The 21,143-nt window shown below is 41.6% G+C and overlaps 2 protein-coding genes across 2 annotated transcripts; both read right to left on the bottom strand.

The window, feature by feature from the left end:
- Positions 1 to 495: 495 nt before the first annotated feature.
- LOC139296784 (3',5'-cyclic-AMP phosphodiesterase 4C-like) lies at positions 496 to 10,562 on the bottom strand. Its single transcript, XM_070919301.1, has 16 exons — positions 10,521 to 10,562; positions 9,474 to 9,608; positions 8,313 to 8,440; positions 8,036 to 8,218; positions 7,867 to 7,906; positions 7,599 to 7,669; positions 6,755 to 6,917; positions 6,552 to 6,645; positions 6,283 to 6,440; positions 5,039 to 5,137; positions 4,754 to 4,918; positions 3,677 to 3,776; positions 3,368 to 3,522; positions 2,998 to 3,120; positions 2,696 to 2,878; positions 496 to 1,539 (listed from the first exon to the last, which is right to left on the bottom strand). The coding sequence occupies exons 1-16, from the start codon at positions 10,560 to 10,562 to the stop codon at positions 496 to 498; spliced, it is 2,883 nt and encodes a 960-aa protein (XP_070775402.1).
- Positions 10,563 to 15,476: 4,914 nt separating this feature from the next.
- On the bottom strand, positions 15,477 to 20,932 carry cdc37 (cell division cycle 37 homolog (S. cerevisiae)). Its single transcript, XM_070919325.1, has 8 exons — positions 20,816 to 20,932; positions 18,981 to 19,277; positions 18,782 to 18,887; positions 18,110 to 18,225; positions 17,895 to 18,017; positions 17,614 to 17,796; positions 15,745 to 15,816; positions 15,477 to 15,587 (listed from the first exon to the last, which is right to left on the bottom strand). Exons 1-8 carry the CDS (start codon positions 20,930 to 20,932, stop codon positions 15,477 to 15,479), a joined length of 1,125 nt encoding a protein of 374 aa, XP_070775426.1.
- Positions 20,933 to 21,143: the final 211 nt, after the last annotated feature.

Here is a 21,143-nt window from a genome sequence, read left to right as displayed (position 1 = left end):
GTGTGTGTGGTATCTTCCTCATAAACGAGACAGTGACAGAGATGATGGGTAGCACTTATTTGCATGTACGTATTTCAGGTTGTTTTTGTTTTTTTGGATTTTCAGGAGCTACAAAAGGTCCCCCCCGCCCTTTTATTATCCCCAGTTTATTCCCTACGGCAGTGATGGATGTACAGATACTCTGTGATGAAGACTCTGGTCTTTCTATCACTACCAGTTGATCAACACGCTGCAACAATCTGGCTGTTCGGGAAGGCGTAGGTTTTGTATTTGTGTCCGGTGCTCTACTGTCCGTCTTACATGTTTCTCTGTGAGCTGTGAAGTTTGTTTAAGACGTCGAGCAAACGCTGGCCTTCAGCTGAGAGGGTCACATGATGAAGGTGTCAGAGCTCTTTACCCTCTTCCATGACAGTCACACTGCTGACTGTAGAAGCCTCTACGGCTCCATTTATAACTTTCCTCACTGACCCTGTTCATTCAAGTTTTTACACATAACTAACTTTCCTCCTCCTCTTCTTCTTCCTCCTCTTTTCCAGTTTCATCCTCAACTGGCGCCTCCTCCTCTTCTGCCTCTTCCAACTCTCCTTTCTCCTCTTCGACATCTTCTGTTTCCTCTACCTCCTCCTCTCCTTTCTCCTCCATTTCGGCCTCCACCTCCTCTTTCTCGCCCTCCTCTTGTTCTACATTTTCCTCCATCTCTGCTGCCTCCTCTTCTTCTTTCTCCTCCATCTCTCCCTCCTCTTTTTCCACACTTTCCTCCACATCTTCCACATTTCCACCCTCTTCTGCCTCCTCATTTTCCGTTTCCTCTTCCCCCTCACCTTCTTTTTCTCCCTCTAATTCCCCTTCTACCTCTTCATTTTCCAAAGCTTCCTCACCTTCTCCTTCCTCATTTTCTGCATCTTCCTCACCTTCCTCTTCATCCTTTTCCCCTTCCTCATCACCCTCTTCCTGCCCTTCTTCTCCTTGCTGATTCTCTTCCTCCTCTTCTTTAGTCTCCTCATCCTCTGCTGCATCATTCACGTCCTCTCCTTTTTCTGTTTCATCTGCCTGCCCTCCTCCTCCTCCTTCTCCTTCTTCTTCTTCTTGGTCCTCTCCATGTTCCTCCTCCTCTTCTTCTTCTCCCTCTCTTTCTGTAGTTTCCTCCTCCTCTTCATTTCCGACTCCGTTGTGTTCGCTGTTGTGATTCTCCTCGTCTTCTTTCTCAGTTTCAACGTGGTTCTGTTCCTCGCCTTTCGACTCCACCTGGCCGTCATGCGTCCGGCCTGCGGCGCTGTCCTCGCAGGTGGCTGTCTGGCCGCTGTTTCTCAGGTGTATGTGGTTGTGGTTGTTGTGCTCCAGGTCCTCCAGGGTGAGTTCGAACTGGAAACGGTCGTGCTGTAAGTGTCTGTCCGGGGGAGGTGAGGGAGACTGGGGCATGGTGGTCAGATACCACTCCCTGTTCTCCTCCAGCGTGTCCAGCAGTTCCTGGGCGTCTGGGTGCACCAGGTCAGCCCACGTCTCCCACAGCGGGTGGACGATGTAGTCGATGAAACCCACCTAGAAGAGAAAAAGAACTGCACCTCAGGCCATGATGATAGGTGGTGTTATAGAAATGATCAGACACTTTGGGAAATTCGCTTTCTCACTCTAGATTGATGTCACTACCATATCTGTCAGTTAGCTTAGCTCAAGAAAGCTAATATATCTCCCAAAATGTTGAACTGTTCCTTTAAAGTATAGAGAAATCCAACTGGCTGAATATCTCAAACAGTACAGAATCAGTGACTGTAGCCACTTGGACACTGAAACAGAAATGCATTTGTCATACATGCCTCCAAAATACAATAACAAAAGATTAATGATTGCCAGAGTTTATCTTAAGTCATTCCAGGCTTCTTTACTCTGCCAGATTCATGAAAAGAAAAGTTTTTTCATGCTGGGGGACAATGAAAGTACTGCATCTCTCAACAACTACTGGATTGATTGCCATGAAATATAGTACAGATATTGTCTCTTTCTCAGAATGAATTGAATCTAGCGCCATCATCAGGCCAAAAATGTTATTAGTCCAATATTTTGGTTTATGACCAAATAACCTGTAAAACTAATGACATTCCCATCAGCCTCAGCTGGACTTTGTGTTTAGTGCTTACAAATGGCTTTGTTAAAGGCCCAATCAGTATTTGTGGACCATATAAAATAAAGGCATAATTAAGAAGTTAATTTAAATTACTCACTCTATATACTGTACAACATTTTTCACATTTGTCATTGTTTTTAATTGATGTTTTACAGGTGTTTGACGATGAAGATGGTTAAGTGTCTCACTGTGAATGTTGGAGAGGATCTTTATGTAACCACTGTTCCTCTTTGTCTTCCTGTGTGGTGTCATTTTGTCATTATGAAATGTGCTATTTTCCCCCACATTGCCATATTACAAAACTTTGCAGTGTTTGTGAATGACGCCAACAATGACCTCAAAAATGGCCATTCACACTTCTGATAGTTTCACCATCAACTGAAGGGTTTAAGCTTCACCAAACAGGTTCTTATTGTTGGCTGTTTTATCATACTGTGTTCACGGCCAGTTATCCGTTCTGTGTTCTGACAGAGAACTCATGTAACATCCACATACGCAAACACAGTTTCCAATCCATCAATCTGGATTTGTTGTATTAAAAAAAGTGGATGGGAGAGAGAGATGAAGCTTTACCTGACTCTTCTCCACGGAAGCAGTGTGTTTGTCGCACATGGCGCTGATCTCCATCCCCCTTTCTCGCTCTTTGTCACCCTGTCGAAAGAATTCCTCCATGATCCTCTCCGTCCACTGTCGGTACAACGGCAACGCCTTGGTGGGGTTGCTCAGGTCTGCACAGTGCACCATGTTCCTCAGCACCTTGTGCAGTATATATATAACAATATATTCACACAGTACAGAAGACATATGCAGATGTCACTGCTGTAATTTAATTAACCAAATACCAGCCACACTGGCATGTATAGAGGACAAGTTACCTGTATCCGTTCCGTATAGTGGTCCAGGAGCAACACACCAGAGCTGGTCACCTTCTTGGTCTCCACCATGGTCTTCAGGTCAGCCAGTAGGGTCATGTGTTTGGACATGTCTGTGGCCAACACCTGCAGACAGAGACAGCAAAAAAAAATTAGAAGCACAAAGATGCAACCTAATCTCTGTCCAAAACCAAACATGGAGGACTTGAAAACAGGCTGTGAATGATGTGATGTGAGTAAGATTGGAATAATAAAAAAAATAATGAGATTCTCAGCATCGGCAGCCAAAAGAAACTAACTAACCCAAATAAGCTGAAGGTCAGGTTAGACATTTAACTGGTGTGGCGTGAGATGTGGTAAGAAATGTCCTGACCATATCGATGACGAGCTTGCGAAGGCTCTGGCGCTGTCGCTTGGTGAGGTTCTGGAAGATGTCACAGTTTTCCTGGTGCAGAAGCTTGAAGCCCACAGCGAGGTGGTGGTTCTCCAAAACAGACTCATCGTTATACATCAGGGCCAGCTCCGAGTCTGCGCACAGGGAAGAGCGACAGTTTGTTAACTTTTGTCTGTGTGTGTGTGTGTGTGTGTGTGTGTGTGTGTGTGTGTGTGTGTGTGTGTGTGTGTGTGTGTGTGTGTGTGTGTGTGTGTGTGTGTGTGTGTGTGTGTGTGTGTGTGCACTCACTGGTGTTGATGAGGAACTGATTGGAAACTCCGGGGTGGTCTACATCATGGATAGCTGCAGCGAACAGAGCGGCGAGGATCTCCAGGTCAGTGAAGACGGCCTGAGAGGGACAAGAAGGGCAGAGAGTAGAAAAGTTCAGAGAAGAAGAGAGAGAGGATTATTTTTATTATATTATTATATTTTATATTTTAATCTGAAGGGTTAGGTCTGTTTATTTAGAATATTAAGAATATGTCATTTGTAATACAATCACTCTATAGTTGAATCATGTTTTTACTTCCTTAGAGGGACTTTGACGCAAAATCAGCAGCTTGTGTTTCTTTTCACTTTTTATTATTACAAGACCTTCTGTTCTGTTTGTCACAAGAGGACTGAAATGATAACTGTGGTCCGTTTATTTCCGTGCAAAACAACTTTTTGGTCCATGGTGACGACAAATACGGGTGAAAATTGGTTTGTTATAGTGTCATAAATGAATGACCTCAACCTCAGGTAAAGTAGTAGAGCTTTGAAAATATACAATTACAAGTGATGTTTTCAGTCATAAACTAAAATGATCTACAGTTCCAAAGATGATTATTGCTTTTTTTTGTTGTGTTTTACGTCCCCGTGACTTTCCCTGTTTTGTTTTTGTCTGACATCTTTGACCGAAAATGCTGGATTGTTTGTTATGTTACTCACATTTACTTTAAGTTGTCTTGTGTTATACGCTATTAGTTAACTTTATGTGTGTATATGTTTATTTAACCCTGTAAAGCCTGAACCATGAAATAATTGCCAGAACATTTTTTGAAACTGGAGTGTTTATTGAACCTTCTGACAAATAAAAAAAAAAAAGAAATTAAATAACAATTTGCATATATGAGTTTTAATTTGTATCATTTTTGTACAAAAACATATTAAACACAACGTTTTTAACCATTAAACTTTGAGTTTCAATGCCATCCTTTCTCACATCAGTGTGTGTGTGTGTGTGTGTGTGTGTGTGTGTGTGTGTGTGTGTGTGTGTGTGTGTGTGTGTGTGTGTGTGTGTGTGTGTGTGTGTGTGTGTGTGTGTGTGTGTGTACGTCAACATACATCAAGAGCAGGTGTGGAGAGGAGGACATGTGTGGACTGGGTGACATCTGCAGCATGGAGGCTGTTGTGGTACGCTACGTTTCCATGGTAATGGTCCTCCAGGGTCATCACATAAGTGACAAAGGTGTCGACGGGGATACGAAACGTCTTCAACAGCTCTCGCTCCTGAGGAGGGAGGAGAAAACTTCACACACACACTCCAATGGGAGAAAGTCGTATACATCCACAAACCCCTCAAACACTTCAGGTGAGAAGAAAACACACATTCACACTTGTTTAGTTTACCTGGAAGATGGTATACATGATGCAGCTGAGAGGTCTGTTGTTGGAGAATTCTGCTACTCTGAATATGTTAAAACTCCACTTGTCCAGATCCTCCAACTCCTGGTCGAACACCACACACACACACACACACACACACACACACACACATAATATGAATATTTGAGTCAGAAACGTCTAAATATTTTAAATACAAAAATATAAAAGCCTTATTCCACTAGAGGCTTTATTAAAGCAAATGTCATTTTTCAAGTGCTAACAGCGTGTTCAGAGGGTGCTAAGAAATCATTTAAATGTGCTGCAGAATTTAACATAGGGCTAGACAATAAACCAAATCTACCAAATTACCAACACTATCAATCACCAATCAAACTTAACTTGTCCAAATCATATATATACTAACTGAGTAAAGCAACAACAACCAATGACATTCGTCCACAAAGTGAACAGACAATCAGTAATTACTTTGGAGCTGAAACGATTAGTAGAGTATTTGATTGACAGAAAATAAAAATAAAAATTACTGGTTCAAGCTTCTCAAATATGACTATTTACTAAGTTTCTTCTTCTTCTGTGACAGTAAACTGAATACTTTTGGGTTTTGAGCTGTTTGTATGGTACACATTCAGGTCAAAATTTGAATTTGCCTGTTGATGTTAGCATTTAGCTCAAAGTAGCGCTGTGCCTACAGCCTTGCAGAACTGGTAGCATGGCTGTAGACTCTTAGTCTTGTTATTTGTAAGTAGCATAGTTACATCTGATTTGTGTACTGCTAAATGAAGATGCAGAACCAGGGACAGTTTCCATCCTGCTGTGAGGCTTTCCAAACATTTGCTGCTAAAGACTAGATGGAATTAAACAATGAGGCGTTGAGCACAAAAAAAGCAGCCAAAAGGAATAACAAAATATTCTATGTTTATGTGATGCAGACATGGACAGAGCTGTACAATGTTTCAATACTATGAGCCCATCAACCCGGAAGTCTTATAGTCTTAAAACACTAAAATCTCTTAAAAGTGTTATAATCTAGTATATTGTTAGATAATATATATATATATTAAAACAACGCAAAAGAAATATTCAATTCTACGGAGCCCCGAAGTTCTGAAAGAGGATATTTTTTTTATCTTGTGCACACAAGATTAAAAAAATATCAGTGTTCACCGAGTACAGTCCAAGTCTGAACAGGGATGAATTTGTGCAACTTATTTCATGTGAGTCAGAGAAAAACACACAGACAGCTAGACCTTGGCAAGCTCATCCTCGTGGTCTGTGTTGACACCGAAGCGAGGCATTGAAGTGCTGGAGAGGCTGGAGCTGTGAGACAGCTTCCTTACTCCACTGATGTGACTCATAGGTTTGTCTTTCAGAGTCGGAGACGGGATTTCCACCTCGTTCTGCTTGTCTACAGATTGATGGACAAACACAAACACACACATAGACAAATGCATTGTTTTTATTTGGCAAAGGGTCATAAATGTGATGTGGACAAAAATCCGATTCTGGTCCCACTCACCCATGAAGGTGCTGGAGATGTATTCAGACACCTGGTTACCAGAGCGACTCATCTCTGACAGGTGGGACAGCTCTCTGTTCAGCATCCTCTTGAACTGGATGAGAGCAAAACAGAGATACGAGTCAATGATGCGCTGTTTCTCTACGTTTTGGAGAGTTTTGATTATCTGAGGAGTTCAATTCAATACAGTGATGATTGCATGCCTTGTTGGAAGCCATTTCGCTGACAGAGCGGTGTGTCTGAATGGTCTCTAGCTGGTCCAAGCACCAGTCCAGCTCCTCCAGTGTGTCCAGGGCGAGCTGCTGGTACTGCTGGTCTGATAGTGACGCCCTGGGACTGACACACACTCCACCCAGAGGAGACCTCCTGAGGACACACCAGTTAGTTAGACCTACCAGAAAGTGCAGACTGACCTAAGTTAGCAACAACAAGTTAGCAATGGCCTCCTAACCCTGTGTATCTTTTTAGATTGTTAGACATATTATTATTATTATTATTATTTATTAATGTGTTACCAATTCCACATATATCTTTTAGAGCTTATAGCGTTTGGTTGTTTTTAGTTTTGTGATTAACAGTGTTTTCCTTTCTTTTCCTTTCTACTATGTGCTGATCTGGGTGACGAGCAACTTCATACAATTGCCCTTAAAGGGATAAATAAAGCTGTATTGAACTGAATTGAACACTGTGAACATAGAAGATACAACGTAAAAATGTCTCTCTCTCTCTCTCTTTCTATTAAGAATTAATGCTTGTTCTTTTTGTCTTATCCAATATGACGTGTAAGAAAGTTTGAAATGGGAAAATAATAATCAGCATTTTCATGTCAAAGTTCTGTAGTCACAAAACGTGTATGAGTGTGACATAAGATGTGTGCTTACAATGATATGTAGCTGTATTTTAAGGTCTGACATACTGTAGTAAAGTAGATCGTTGTTGGTATGATTTGTAAAGCGTGAACTACCTCTTTGACTGGTCACACAAATGACAACATACTATCACAATGTGCATAATTGGCACATTTCAGGACAATGAGTTGGCACTGACTTGACTGTTGGTGTGGAGACGTTGGCAAGAACGGTGAAGTTGCTCCGTACTGATCGCAGACTGGCCAGTACCTAAACAATCACACAGTATCACGGGATATATACAGAACAATGTCAGAGAAATATACCTGTCCATTTTCCAAAAGGTCAAAATTGTGTAAAATGGCTGAGAAACTATTTGGACGAGCTGGAAGCATTATGAAACATTTTACACTGTGTATAGTATAATCTACAGTAGATAAACGATTTATCTATTAAGTGACACTCACTTGAGCAAAAGGTGTGACAATAAAGTCCTCTCCTGAGTGCCTGAGAGAGGTAGGGACAGAGAGAGAGTTGAAAAGAAGAGAGGAAGCAGATATGATAGCAATATTTATAGACACATACATGCTCTCTCCCCCCTCACTCATTCTTTTTGTCTTTCTTTCCGAGTCTCACCCTTCGCTGGCGAGGGAGGAGTTACGCGAGACCGTCTTGGGCGACATGTCGTAGTCCGAGTCAGAGCGGTAGAGGAAGGACTCTCTTCTCTGGCCCTGGGGAAAGGAGGTGTGTAAGGTGAGGCCTGGACTCTGTGAACCCAGCGGGGTGTGACCTGGTGACACGCCATTTTCTGCTTCATAACTGGAGCACGAGGAGAGGAGGAAAAGTTTGATGAGGACAGGAATAAAACATGGTCACATCAGTGGTTTGAAATGAAGTTCAATTGTATGTAAACCTGTCAGTGTCTGCTTGTGTGATGGAGATGCGTGGTGGGATGCGGAGGGGAAGAGTCGTTGGACGCGACACATTGTTCAGGACCTCTGGTGAACGAGTGCGGTCTCGAGGGCGGAGCCAGCAGGGTACCTGTAGAGTTAGAGGGAAGGGTTTGTAGATGATACTAGTCACCAGTTGCGTTTCAGGTGTGCACAGTTTGTACACTCAGTCTCTCTTCTGTTCAAGGCTGGGAGAACATCTAACTGCCTCAGTGCCGCAGACACACAGGAGCCCCAAAAGCCCCAGATTCACTGTAAACTGGTCTGAGGTGATTGCAAATTCATGCATGTAGTGTCTAAGTTTTAGCTTTGTAACTACAAATCATTCAATACAATCAATACTTTACCATGTTTCTGACCATTTTTAAATGTATGCAATGTATTCAATTTGTATTTTTCCATTGGTTTCTATTCAAGTGCCATATGAAATTCAATTACCAGACTCCTGCAATAACTGCTTTTTTGGCAGCAGCAGAAAAAATGTAAACCCATCGTTGGCATAATATCACCTTGATTCGTGTTTTAGCTGTTTTGAACTTCACCAACTCCTGAGAAAAATAAATGACTCTTATGCCGCTAAATGCTCCACTATGTTCACAAGGTAGTACTAACTTTGTTTGCCGTTTTTGTTTGGTGCAGGGCAAGCAGTTTACGGTGGGTTTATCAGAGTATTCCCCTTGAAGCAGCTGCCTCAAAACAGTAAAGCTGCCGGCTGTAAAACCACAACAACAAGCTGAGGAGTTGGGAGATTATCTGTGGGTTCGTCACTAGAGACCCCTTTCACATAGTCATCTGATCTATTGTCATCATGAAAATATTGATTATTGCTGCTTCAATCTATCACAGTGAACAGTCTGCACTGCTTTACCTCATAATGACAGTGTAACTTAATGTTCACTGTGATGGATTAAAGAACTCAAGCAAGTCTTCACATTATACTAAAATGAATGGAAGCCCGTGGATCCCTGCAATGGTAGGAATAATACTAATTGTTAAACACTGCTAAATCAACGGTATGGTCCTTTAATATTATGTTCACATGAGGCACAGGGTTAATGCGGGCCCATAGCTCATTTTTACCCCAGGGCCACACAGCTTAATGTGCCCAAACTTCCTCTCAATACCTGGAGACTAGACGAGAGTCTTCTGCTCCTCCCTCTGCGTAGCTCAGCCCCCAGTGTGGCCCCAGACGTGTAAGATCGGCTGTAGCGAGATGACTCCGCCTTCTCCCCAGCACCTGTTATATCTGTGTCATTACCCTGTGAGACAGGAGCAGGTGTGGGAAACAAAGGCATGCAGCGAGATAAAACACCTTTTTTTCCCTCTGTAAATATAAAATTACGTCAGTAATAAAAATGAAAGTACTCGGTCCACACGGTTATCATTTTGGCACATTTACCAAGCCGTGTTGGTTTGCCACATTCAAATTCTGTTGAGTGAGGACACTTCAACAAAAACACAGACTATAAATTATAAATGTATGTGTGTTTACATGCGTGTGAGTGTGCTCGTGTTTGGCTACATGCATGTGTGTGAGTGTGTGTCTGGGATAAGGCCTCTACAGACTGAGCTCTTAGAGGCTGATCTGCACTGCAGTACCGTAGCAACAAAACACTGGGGGAATGGTAGCAGTTGCTAGGCAACAGTGCCGTGTTGCTTCCATGCTGCGTTTGATGTCGTCCAGACCCAGATGTGGAAAGATGCTCACATCCACACACACACATACAGTACACACAAACATATACAAATGTACGGGCACCCGCTCAGCATAATCAATAAAAGAGCACTTGAATAATGAATGGTATTATGTCCTTCAGCCAAGACGTTACCTTTAAAAGAAAATTTACATAGAGCACTCGTTTAGCTGGGGCTCATTTACATAGATGACTATGACTGACTGAGTGGATCACACTGAGTGGAGGCTGGAGGAGACAGGATGTCCACTCGGACTTCTGAGTGCGTCCACAGACCTCGACAACAAGAACAAAGGGAGCCTTGGATGTGTGATAGTCACAAGGTTTGTATGTCATGGTAAGCATTCAAGGAAACACACACACACACAGTCTAGGTCTGACAGTTTGCTCTGCCTGGTATCTACTCTCATGGAAACAAGTGACAAAGTTAGTTTTTTTCTTTAGTATATCCCCGGTTGTTTATATTCTCCTTCTCACCTCTTCTCCAGTCACAGACAGCACGCTGCGGCTCTTCTTCATTCTGATTGGCTCGTTCTGGGCCCCAGGGCGGAGCGTTCCCGAACCCAGGCAGCAGAGCAGGTGGAGAGCCAGGACCGGAGAGGTCAAAGGTCAATGCAAGGTCAAACCGGGGTCAGACCGGGTCACAACCGGCCCCCATTGGAGCTGACTCAGCCAGCCAACCTCCTCGCTCGCGCCCTGTCCTCACCTCGGTCTTCAGATGGCTGAAACTGCGCGTCCAACCTGCCGTTAAATGCTAAAGGTGCATTTATGTGCCCCTCAGAGGCTCCAGATTCAGTCTGAGGTGGATGACCTTTGTTTTGATCTGTTGATTTTTCACAAGCCAAAGGTGGAAGAAAGACAAATCAAAAAAGAAAATTCTCACATCATATTAGTGTAAGCTACGAGGTTCTGGGGAAAAATAAGTCCGTCTGCATGTCGTCTTGCTTTGGCCAGATGGGATGTCCCGGTCAGAGTTCATGATGTCACTGCCGAAGAAAACCTTTTCTTAAGTTTCCTAAAATGTTTATCCAACTTGGAGTATTGTTCACATGACATTTCCCAGTTGTAAACCTGATCCCACATGAATGTAGTTTTCCAGCAATTAATAATCCAGATCCAGTTTGTGGGAGAATTAGTCTCTCCTGTCTCAGATCAGTTTCCCATCGTCTGATTGGTCAGTCGGATCGAAATTCTGCACAGGGAGAAGTGTTAAGCCCAGATGTCAAGGTCTTCCAGGTCTGATATGCCGGGATCCATCCTTGAATCTGTCTCAGTGTGTCCTCTTTAGTGTAGCTTCCCTGCGAGAAAACAGAAATGAAGAGTTAGTAGGAGCAATAATTCAAATATTGTCTCTTTTTGAGTCATCTTTCCATCCTTCTTTTAGAACTCTCTGTCCTGCTTTCATTTAATGAATTCATTTCATGCATTGTCAAATATGAGCAAATCCTTTTGCCATACATACAGTACTCCTTTAGTAATGTAAACCAGCTTGGGGATATATTTGGGAACACATGCCTATTGTTTTCCACAATACACAGATCATGCATGAACAAAACAATGAAATACTCAAAAATCATCACAATATGTTGACTAATATCCAAACAAATGATTGGCCGACTGATAAAGGGGGCAGCCCTAACAAAATATTTTGGCTGTTGTGGCATTGCAGGAGCTGTACCTACAGTGTGGCTAATTCAGAGCAGATACTGCAACACCAAAGCTCTCTGATGTTATATAATTACTCTGAGCAGTCCGAGATGACCTAATTCTATTGGATAGGACAGATTCAGCATATCAGAGTGTTTCTGATTGAGCTGGTACACAGACAGATAGTGGTGGAGACGACTTTTACCAGGGGTCATCAAGAACACACCCACTCAATGAAAGCACTCTCACACCAGAGTCTGCACAGATTCACAGAGTTAAAAAAGGTGGGTCTGTGTGGAGAAATCAACAAATGCATAGTGACACAGTGACATATATATACACACAATGAGAAATTTCAGCACATACACACACACCATGGCTGCCGCCAGTACCACCTCCACTACAGATAAAGGAGCTTATAAAACCAAGCAGCAATGCATCAATATGCAGCTCGACTACCAGCCTGCTCTTCTGTTACAAAACACCCAAATATATATAAAGCACACATTGAAGCCATGCATACATGAGGACAGCCCTGCCATCGTGCCTGTCTGCACACGCACAGCAAGAGATATGTGTCAGACAGACACATGTACACACACATTCACTCTCACACACACACACACACACACACACACACACACACAGAGAGTCAGGCTGCAGCATGTAAGAATAAAAACACACTCACCTTGATCGCCTCAAGATCAATGGAAAGATGGGCTGGGCCTCGTCTTCTTGCTTTCACTCGCCTCCTTCCCCTTCTCTCTTCCCCGCTCCCTCTGTCTCTCTGCAGACTAGCAGTGTGTCACCACGGCGAGAGAGAGAGAGAGAGAGAGAGAGAAAAAAAAACACTTGGCGTCTTCATGAATATCCGCGGCTTCACCAGCTTCCCTCCCTCCCTCCCTGTCTCTCCTCTCCCTCTCCCCTGCCACAGTGGTCTCCCCCAAGCCACCCCCCACCACCACCACCACAGCCTCCGCGGAGAAGCCCATCTCCCCCTCCCCTCCCCTCCCTCCTCCCGCACAGTGCGTCCATTAATCCCATACAACAGCCTCCGTTCCTCCTCTCTCCATTGGTCCCCCTGCCTTTTTTCATTCTGGCAATGCCTCTTTTTTTTGTCTCTTATTAGCAGCCACACGCCGATTCTCTGCTTCAACAGTCAGGCGTGATTTCCCTCCATTATGCACACCCACACACGGAGAGCAGGGTTTTATTGGAACACACCGCTCATATCAACAAAACCACAATAAGGATTCATGTCTCCTGTTACTCACTCTCCTTTTCTCACCCCTTGTCCTTTTACAGTCATCCAAGGACAGGCAGTACATGCATCCAATTTAAGCCCCAAAACAGGAACCATGCTAATCATTCTGTTTAATCTTTAACAGTTTGGAACAGATAAATTCACTGAGCTTCCCAAGGCTGGAGAGCAAAGAGCAACAAGCTTTTTGTGTTTAAGCAACACTGAATTTATGACAAACAAGACATTAAGGCTGCAACCAAAGATTACTTCCATAATCCAAATAATCAGCTGATTATTTTCTCAATTAAGTGATTCCTCGTTTGGTCTGACCAACAGTCCCAAACCCAAAGAAATTCAGCTCACTATTTGAGCTGGAACCAGAGAATACTTGACATTTTTGCTTGAAAAAGGGCTTCAAACGATTAATCAGTTATCAAAATTATTGCAGATTCATTTTCAGTCCATTGATTGAGCTTGTAATTGTTCTACAAGACAGACACAGTGACAGTACACAAAATGTCAGTACAACAGCCTGATTGATCATTCAGAAACTAGACCTGTGCTGACTTTTGCCTGTTCAATCCTCTTTCAAAATAAGTATAACATTCACAGATTGAGAGGTTGCAAGAGGTTGTTGCGATTATAACCAAACATTTATATAAACGTACAAATAAACACATTCAAGCAATTTGGCATGAAGCTGTGAGGCTTTCTGTTATTCTTCCATCAGCTTTTATAGGCATTATCTAGATTTGATTTATGCCCCGGGCCTGCGCTGATTGTTTTCTATTTACAAAAGTGACTGCACAAAGAAGCTTTGCCTCAAAAAATCCTGCACAGGCCACTAAATCAAACCCACCAATTAATTATGAAGGAGAGAGAGGGTGAGACCCAGCAATTAATTATGCAAGGGAGAGAGAGAGAGTGAGATGGAGAGAGAATAATGGCAGAAAATGAGTCAGAATTCACAGCAATAATAATAATAACAATAATAATTTAATAAATTAAACACAAACACAAAGCTGATTTAGTTCTACAACAACATTTAAGAACAAGCCGCTTGACAAGTTACATTACAAAACAGCAACGATACAACTATTTTACTTGGAGTCGCACTCAGTTGGACAAACTATTCAAACTCGTCTTTACATCAATTGTGAGTTGAAAGAATTCCTCAACTTATTGATTAGTCGATCAACAGAAGATGAATCTGCAATTAGTAAGATATTCGATTAATCGTTTCAGTAATCTTTCATGCAGAAATGTCAAACATTCTCCAGTTACAGCTTTTCAAAAACCTTTTTGAGGTTGATACGAATATTGATATTTAAAATAACAAAAACCTTATAATGATGTATCTACTGATATATATTTTACTGAAATTTCTTGTTACTTATGGTTTAACATATGCTGATACTTATATATCTGCAATAAGAAAATACCGGCTGATATATTTGCAATGCTGGTTATTAGCCTGTAGTTCCTACTAAGCCAAGGATACACCCTCAAAACAACAACAGAAAATACTATGTAATTTTCTGGCTGAATCAACTTTATTAAAGTTCACCTAATTCATATTTATGCAGGACTATTGTATTGTTTTGTAAAGGTGTTTGTTATTTCGTCCACCAAATAGTAGCCACAACTGTTTCAAAATCTATTGCACTGACCACAAACTCGAGACTAACAATTTGAAAGTTTAGCACTTTGCTCCACTCAATTTAAGGGTGACTGATATCAGCTGATATTGATATTGATTACTTAGAGGTCCTATAAATCACAAAAAAGAGAAGTGAGGTAACTAGATGCTGTGTTCACCATACAGGCTTCTGATGTAGTTTATGGGCTGTCTGTCCCCAAACAGACTTGAGGTGGCGCTGTTGACCACAGTAGGACAACAGATGCAGTCGGTCAGGCAGATTGCAAATTAAGTGCCTGGGATGGCATAATAATTTTTTTTAATAATGTTGTTTCTTTTTTTTGTCTTTTCAAATAATAGATGACACTTTTTAGATGTATCAATGTATCATATGTCAGAGGTGTAAGCCACTGTCTCTGGATCAGATCTTCCAGTCTGTAGCTGTATTACTCTCATAAAACCCTCATCATTGGTGATGTCAGTGGTACCTCTGATGTTGTTTGTGACTTTTACCATGTGTGTGAACAATGTATAAAAAAAAAAAAAAATAGGGCAGTTTTCTCAATGGATCTTTCAAGCTGCTGTCTTCACTCACAGCGGTGTGCAGACAAGGAATATCTATCCTCGGAGGCCAACTGTAATGACACCGAGTGACTGTTTAAATTTAAACCTAATTGAGTATTAATATGTAGGCGTAAAGATGCCATCATTAAAAATAACATAAATAAAAGGATTCTGAAAGAGCGGTGGCTTTTGCAAGGTCTCTTATGTGAGAGCTTTCTTTTAAAATGATTAATACACAGGAGTTAATTGGTGATTCATATCAAATCAGCTGATTCTGACATTAATTCGGGGTCAAGTGTCTGCGATATAAAAACTGATCCAGGCATGCCTAAAATCATAATTAATCTTCTTCCTCATCCTCTTCGTCCTCCTCCTTTTCATCATCACCCTCTCCTGTTTCAGGGACCCACAGTCCAGAGTCAATACACCTCCTCAGGTGGTATTTTCCTTCCTGAAGAAAGAAACCCAGTGGTGCCAGTTTAAGACAGAATGAATGAATGGACAAACAAACATATACATGTTGGTGGACTCTTATGCCAATCAGACACCTTCTGGCCTTCTTTAGGTTACTTTTATTGACTGGTAATTACTATTTTAGTATCACTCACCTCAGGGTTCAGTTTGCTGATAGCTTCCTGCAGCATCCGAATGTTCTTCTCATCAAAGCTCTTCTGTATTTCCTATAAAACAAAAATTGTCAAAGTACTAATGTGATGCAATGAACCAACGGTAGTGAACTGACTACTGCCTTTTGGTTGGTCAGCAGTTAATCTGAGTGAGCTAAAGAGGAAAAAAGGATTTCATTGTCATGTCAAAAATGTCAACATATGATCACTTTAACGTGCACCGTGGACACCAGTGTCCATCATTTCAAATACATTTTTTAACTCTTTGGACCCTTCATAACACATTCTTATCGAGTTATATTAAGTTTGGACTTCTGCCAACAACTTTGTTCAAGCTTATGTGAAAGCTCAAGGAAAGCAGATAATGCTATTTACCTTGCACAGAGAGCTGCTGACTGACTGGAGTCCATTCTGCTGAGCTGTGTATTGACTTCTCCGATTATCCAAATGGCAACATGGTTCATATCAATAGACTGAGCAAACACTAACGTCAAAATCTACAAACACTGGCTCTGAAATCTATGAAAAAAATGCTGTCTCTCGCACCAACTACAGCGACCGTCAAAGGAAAAAGATTTTCTTAAAATAGCTCATATCAGGAGCCATTAGCAAGAGCGTGTGGAGGAAAACCACATTTTCTCAAAACAGAATGTAAAGAAAAATAAAGCAAATAGCGGTAAAGTAGGTAGATTGGCATGGATCTGCCATCTACAAACACGTTTAATCAATACTGTAAACAAAGTCAACATTATATGTTTCTCTAACACTTGTGAATTTTAAAAATGACAATAACAATAACAACACAATAACTTATAGCCATGTGGCTAATGCTAGCTTGTATGGGTTGATCTGCAGTATTGCCATTCTGGCTTAGATTCAGCTGATACAGCGAAAAAAGGTGGTCATTGATGTGGTGTGTAAACTGGATGAAATTGGAGACACTAACAGGCCTGCTGTTTTCCCTCACAGCCTCGAGGGATGTAGAGGGAGGCAACATACACTTTTTAAGTTACAGTGTAAGGCTATATCAAATATCGCTGACATAAATTCATAGTGAACGTCCTAGTTTTACAGCGTGGAAACCTCCTGTTTTCAAAACATGCAATGTTAATTATTAGGATAAAAAGAGGTTTAGTCTGCTGCAGACTTTGTTGGATCTTACCAACCACGATTTATTGACTGGGTTATTTAAACACCCTATATTGAGTTAGCTTATATTATCATGCAGTTGTCTGACAAGAAAGACACACTAACACTGTGTGATCCGCTGTACCGAAACATGTAACAAGTTGTCACAGACGCAGCTGAAATGGGTAGAAAAGTTGACTCCTAATCTACCAAAGATAATGCTGAATTATATCTGCTGTTGTTGTGAATAAGGTCTATGTCTGATTTAAATGAGACTTTATATTTGTCTGATTTTACTTCTAAATTTGACTAAATCCATGAAATTATAACTGAAACTAAACAGTAACCCTGATCCCTTATCATAGAGGAAGAAGTCACCAAACTCCTTCTAAAAATCTGACAATTTAATATTGCCTGGCTCAGGACAAGCATAAAATACTTTGTAAAACACTGTCTACATCCCTTTATTGTTGTGTCGCCTTGTAAATGCAGCACTAAAAGTTTTTGTTATTTCAACAAGAGTCCATCTTTATGTTCCATTAATGTAACTTCACGCTGTTACTTTTCATCAGTTTGCCCCACAGTGTTACCCATTTTTTCAATTATTAAATGTACATTTTATTTTAGTTGTGCATGTAAATACAATAACATCTGCTGACCACTGTGCCGAACTTTCTCCTTCAGAACTTTGCGTATGCTTGCATGTGTGTTTGAATGATTTACCTTTGGCAGTGATTCATAGACCTCTACAGGGTCTAAACCACCTGGGCCCAGTCTCTTCTGCCTCATTTCTTCCTCTAGCTCTTTCATAGTGCTCTCCATACGAATCTGCGCACAGCTGCGGACACGCTCCTTCAGCAACTCAAGCTCATGGTCGAACGCATCTAGGTATGGCTTGTCTGCTGTCTGACATGGATGGAAATATACCAACAAAGATAACTTTCCCTGTGAAAAGTGACTACACAGACAAAGATTCAGGAGAGCACGTTTTGCTAACTACAGACCTTGATATTTGAAAAGAATTGTCTGAAGCAGCCTCGTGGGTCGACTTTCAGCGTCCGAGCCAAATCCAAGATGAACTGCATGACGATGGCCTGGTGGGCCACCTGCTCCATCAGTGCATGTTTCTACAAGTACATGGAGAATTCACAAGGCTTTACCTGGCTGAATTAGTCGTTTTTTGCATAACATGCATACGCACTTTTCTCACAGCACTCACCTCATCTATCTCAAAGTCAATACAGATGACAACAAGGGAATTAGCCGTCTCTTCGCACACCAGATGTGGGTTGTCTGACAGATACTTCTGACTGTCATCCCAGCGCCGCAACATACCTGGTGCACACACAAGCACATCCAGCATAATGCTACATTCAAATTGAGCTCCAGAGGTTGTGTTTTTGACACGGGAAGTCAAATATGGTGATTTTGTGTTTTGACAATGACATTTCTGCTGCTTTGATTTTGAACATTCTTTTTTTAATATCTGTCTCTCTCTCGAGTCCCCCAACATTATGAAAGTGCTGGAGAATCCCTTCAAAAACATTAGCATATGTCGCGACTTATTAATTTGTAGCTCTCAGATTTACAATGTCATGAACACCTCATTAGTGTTTCCCACATGAGCCCACTTGAATCCTTAAGTTCCCACCATTTTATACATATCTTTGTGTTCAAATTGTTCACTACTCACTATATAATGTGTTTTGTTGTATTTGTAGTGTTCTGACCCTTCAGAATATAATGGACTGCAACGTAATAAGTAATGTACAACCTATGCACATAAAACAAGAGCTACTGTAACTACCATCATATCTACATTTGAAAGAAAGGCACGATGTGAGGGAGCACGAAGGCAAAGACAACAAACATACTCAAGACTAAAGCATACCAAAGTGTTTGATTTCCTTCGCATACTTCTCCACAAAGGTCTTATGCTTCTCCACCTTTTCCTCCTCTGTTTCCTCCTTTGTTACAGGCTTGATGTTGAGTACACTCTAAGAAAACAAGATAAAGTAAATAAATAAATCAAGTTACTGACAAGTCACATTAAATCTTGCAAATCTCGAGACCTTGATGCCATGCCTTACCTTGCTGAAACCTTCTTTGCTGATAGTGTCAAAATTCCAGGGCAGTTTCTTTACTTCTCGACAGTGTTCTTCGATTATTTTACAAAAGTACTTTTCATCCTTCTTCAGTTTTCTCACCTCGGCCTGGACTTTCTTCAGCTCGGCCTCTCTCTCCTCATCCTCCTCACCCTCGTTCCTTCCTTCTTCCAGCTCTTTAAGTCGTCCCTGGGCTTCCTCTAACAGTCTCTTGCATTCTGCATAGTTATTCTCCAGATCTTCCCCTCTCTGCTGAAACTCAGCCATTCTCTCCAGTCGGCTCTGTTATGGCAAGCCAGAGTGAATGAGAGTAAAGCGATAAGGAAACGTAAGACACAGATGGCGGTTGTTGAGGAGAGGATGAACGCTGAAGGGGGATCACGTAGGGAGAAGATGCTCATTTTAAAACAATAATGAATCAGTGCCTGATGTGGGAGAAAGATCTCAAATATCTTGAGAACTATTAACTGGAACTAATATGCCTGTTGCTGGACAATTAAATACATTACGGGGATGGATCAGAATGACTTGTTCAGCCTAATTTTAGACTTAGACTTAGACTTTTTATTAATCCCACTGCGGGGAAATTTACACGTCACAGCAGCAAAGACAGAAAGGTGCAGAAACACACAGCAGACAGCACTGTGTCAATAAGAATTAGAAGTATTTTTTTAAAAAGAAAAAACAATATACAATAATAAATACAGATATAAAAAATATGGGGGACAAAAATAAATACATACACGGAAAAATATAAAGTATGTACAAATTGTGCAGATTTATGTGCAGTTAAACAGTCTTAGGAATGAACGACCTGCGGAAGCGCTCCTTCATACACTGTGGGTGTAACAGTCTGCTGCTGAAGGAGCTGCTCAGGGCCCCCACACCCCACATTTGGTTATCTTAATGATACTGAACTTCCTTCCAGTGTAGCCCATAATATTTCAAACATATCAGCCAGTGGTATTATTTTAACTCTCCCACATCTCTGCAAGCTTCGATTCTCTACAGGTATAAGATTTAAGAAATACTGGAATGAAAATAGACAAGGGAAACCAAGAGGATGCTGGAGACTACAAGTCACTCTAGACTTTTAACTTAACTAGTCATGTGACAGCTAGGCACCAGCTAAGCTCATTAGTTACACAGAACCAGAGCCATACAAACTGAGCTTGACCATAATGTTAAGCAACTTGTGATTTTACCCCTCATGATTTGATGTCTAATCAAGGTCCACTGCTCCCAGAGCTTCCCACTGCATCTCATGGTCTTCATCAGTGGATGGAGACAGATAAGTAATGTCGGTGAGATGCAGTGGAAAGTTCCAGGAAAGGCTAGTAAGTAGACCATGTGATGTAAGTGAGTAAGTAAGTAAGTGGACTTATTGTGGATATTTTTTAAGTTTAGATTTACAGCAGCAGATTGTGTCAACCTTTCAGTCTTTCGCTAGCGTTTCCTTTGGCTTTCTCTTGATTTTATACATTTTATGTTGTCGGCTGCGCATTTAATTCTGTCTGTTTTCATATCTGGTGTTCTCTCTCTCTCTCTTCCATCTCTATCTTTTTTATTTTCTCGTTCCAGTAAAGCCCTTTGTAACTTTAAAAGAAAAGTGCTACACAATTAAAGTTTGCTTGCTAGCTAGTAGATGATTTAGCGTCACAGAATCTGAGGGGTCACAGATTTCTGCGTAACATCTGTTGGTCAACTCTCTCTGCATCAACTCTTGTGGCTGTCGGTCTGTTACTAAGTCACTTTTACTGGGAAAACTAACCAGGTATAGGACTCCAAACTTCACGGCTACCACAAGTTTCACTGCTGACCCGGTGTCTCATTCTGAACAAGCTCGGCGTGTCGACGTACGGACTGGTCATATCTTCATCGTCTGACACATAGATGTGATCCCAGACGCTGTAGTCGATGCTCGCTCCGGTGCTCATCTTCCAGCTCCTTCTGCCCCCTCTCCTCTCTCGGTTTTCAGTTACTGTAGAAGGAAACTGTAGGGCTGTTCAGCTGGGACACTGCACACCGACAAGGTGTCAGCAGACAAGACAGAAATTGATAGTTTCCCAATCTTCTTAAGAGGCAGCCACAAGCCGTTTACAGAAATCCCTTTACTAACGGCAGCTCCGCGCGCCTGGAAGCCAATCA

Source organism: Enoplosus armatus, chromosome 2, assembly GCF_043641665.1.
Source record: "Enoplosus armatus isolate fEnoArm2 chromosome 2, fEnoArm2.hap1, whole genome shotgun sequence".
In the NCBI taxonomy this organism is placed as follows: Eukaryota; Metazoa; Chordata; class Actinopteri; order Centrarchiformes; family Enoplosidae; genus Enoplosus; species Enoplosus armatus.
The sequence above is the reverse complement of the archived record's forward strand: the minus strand, read 5'-3'. Positions and strand labels throughout refer to the sequence as shown.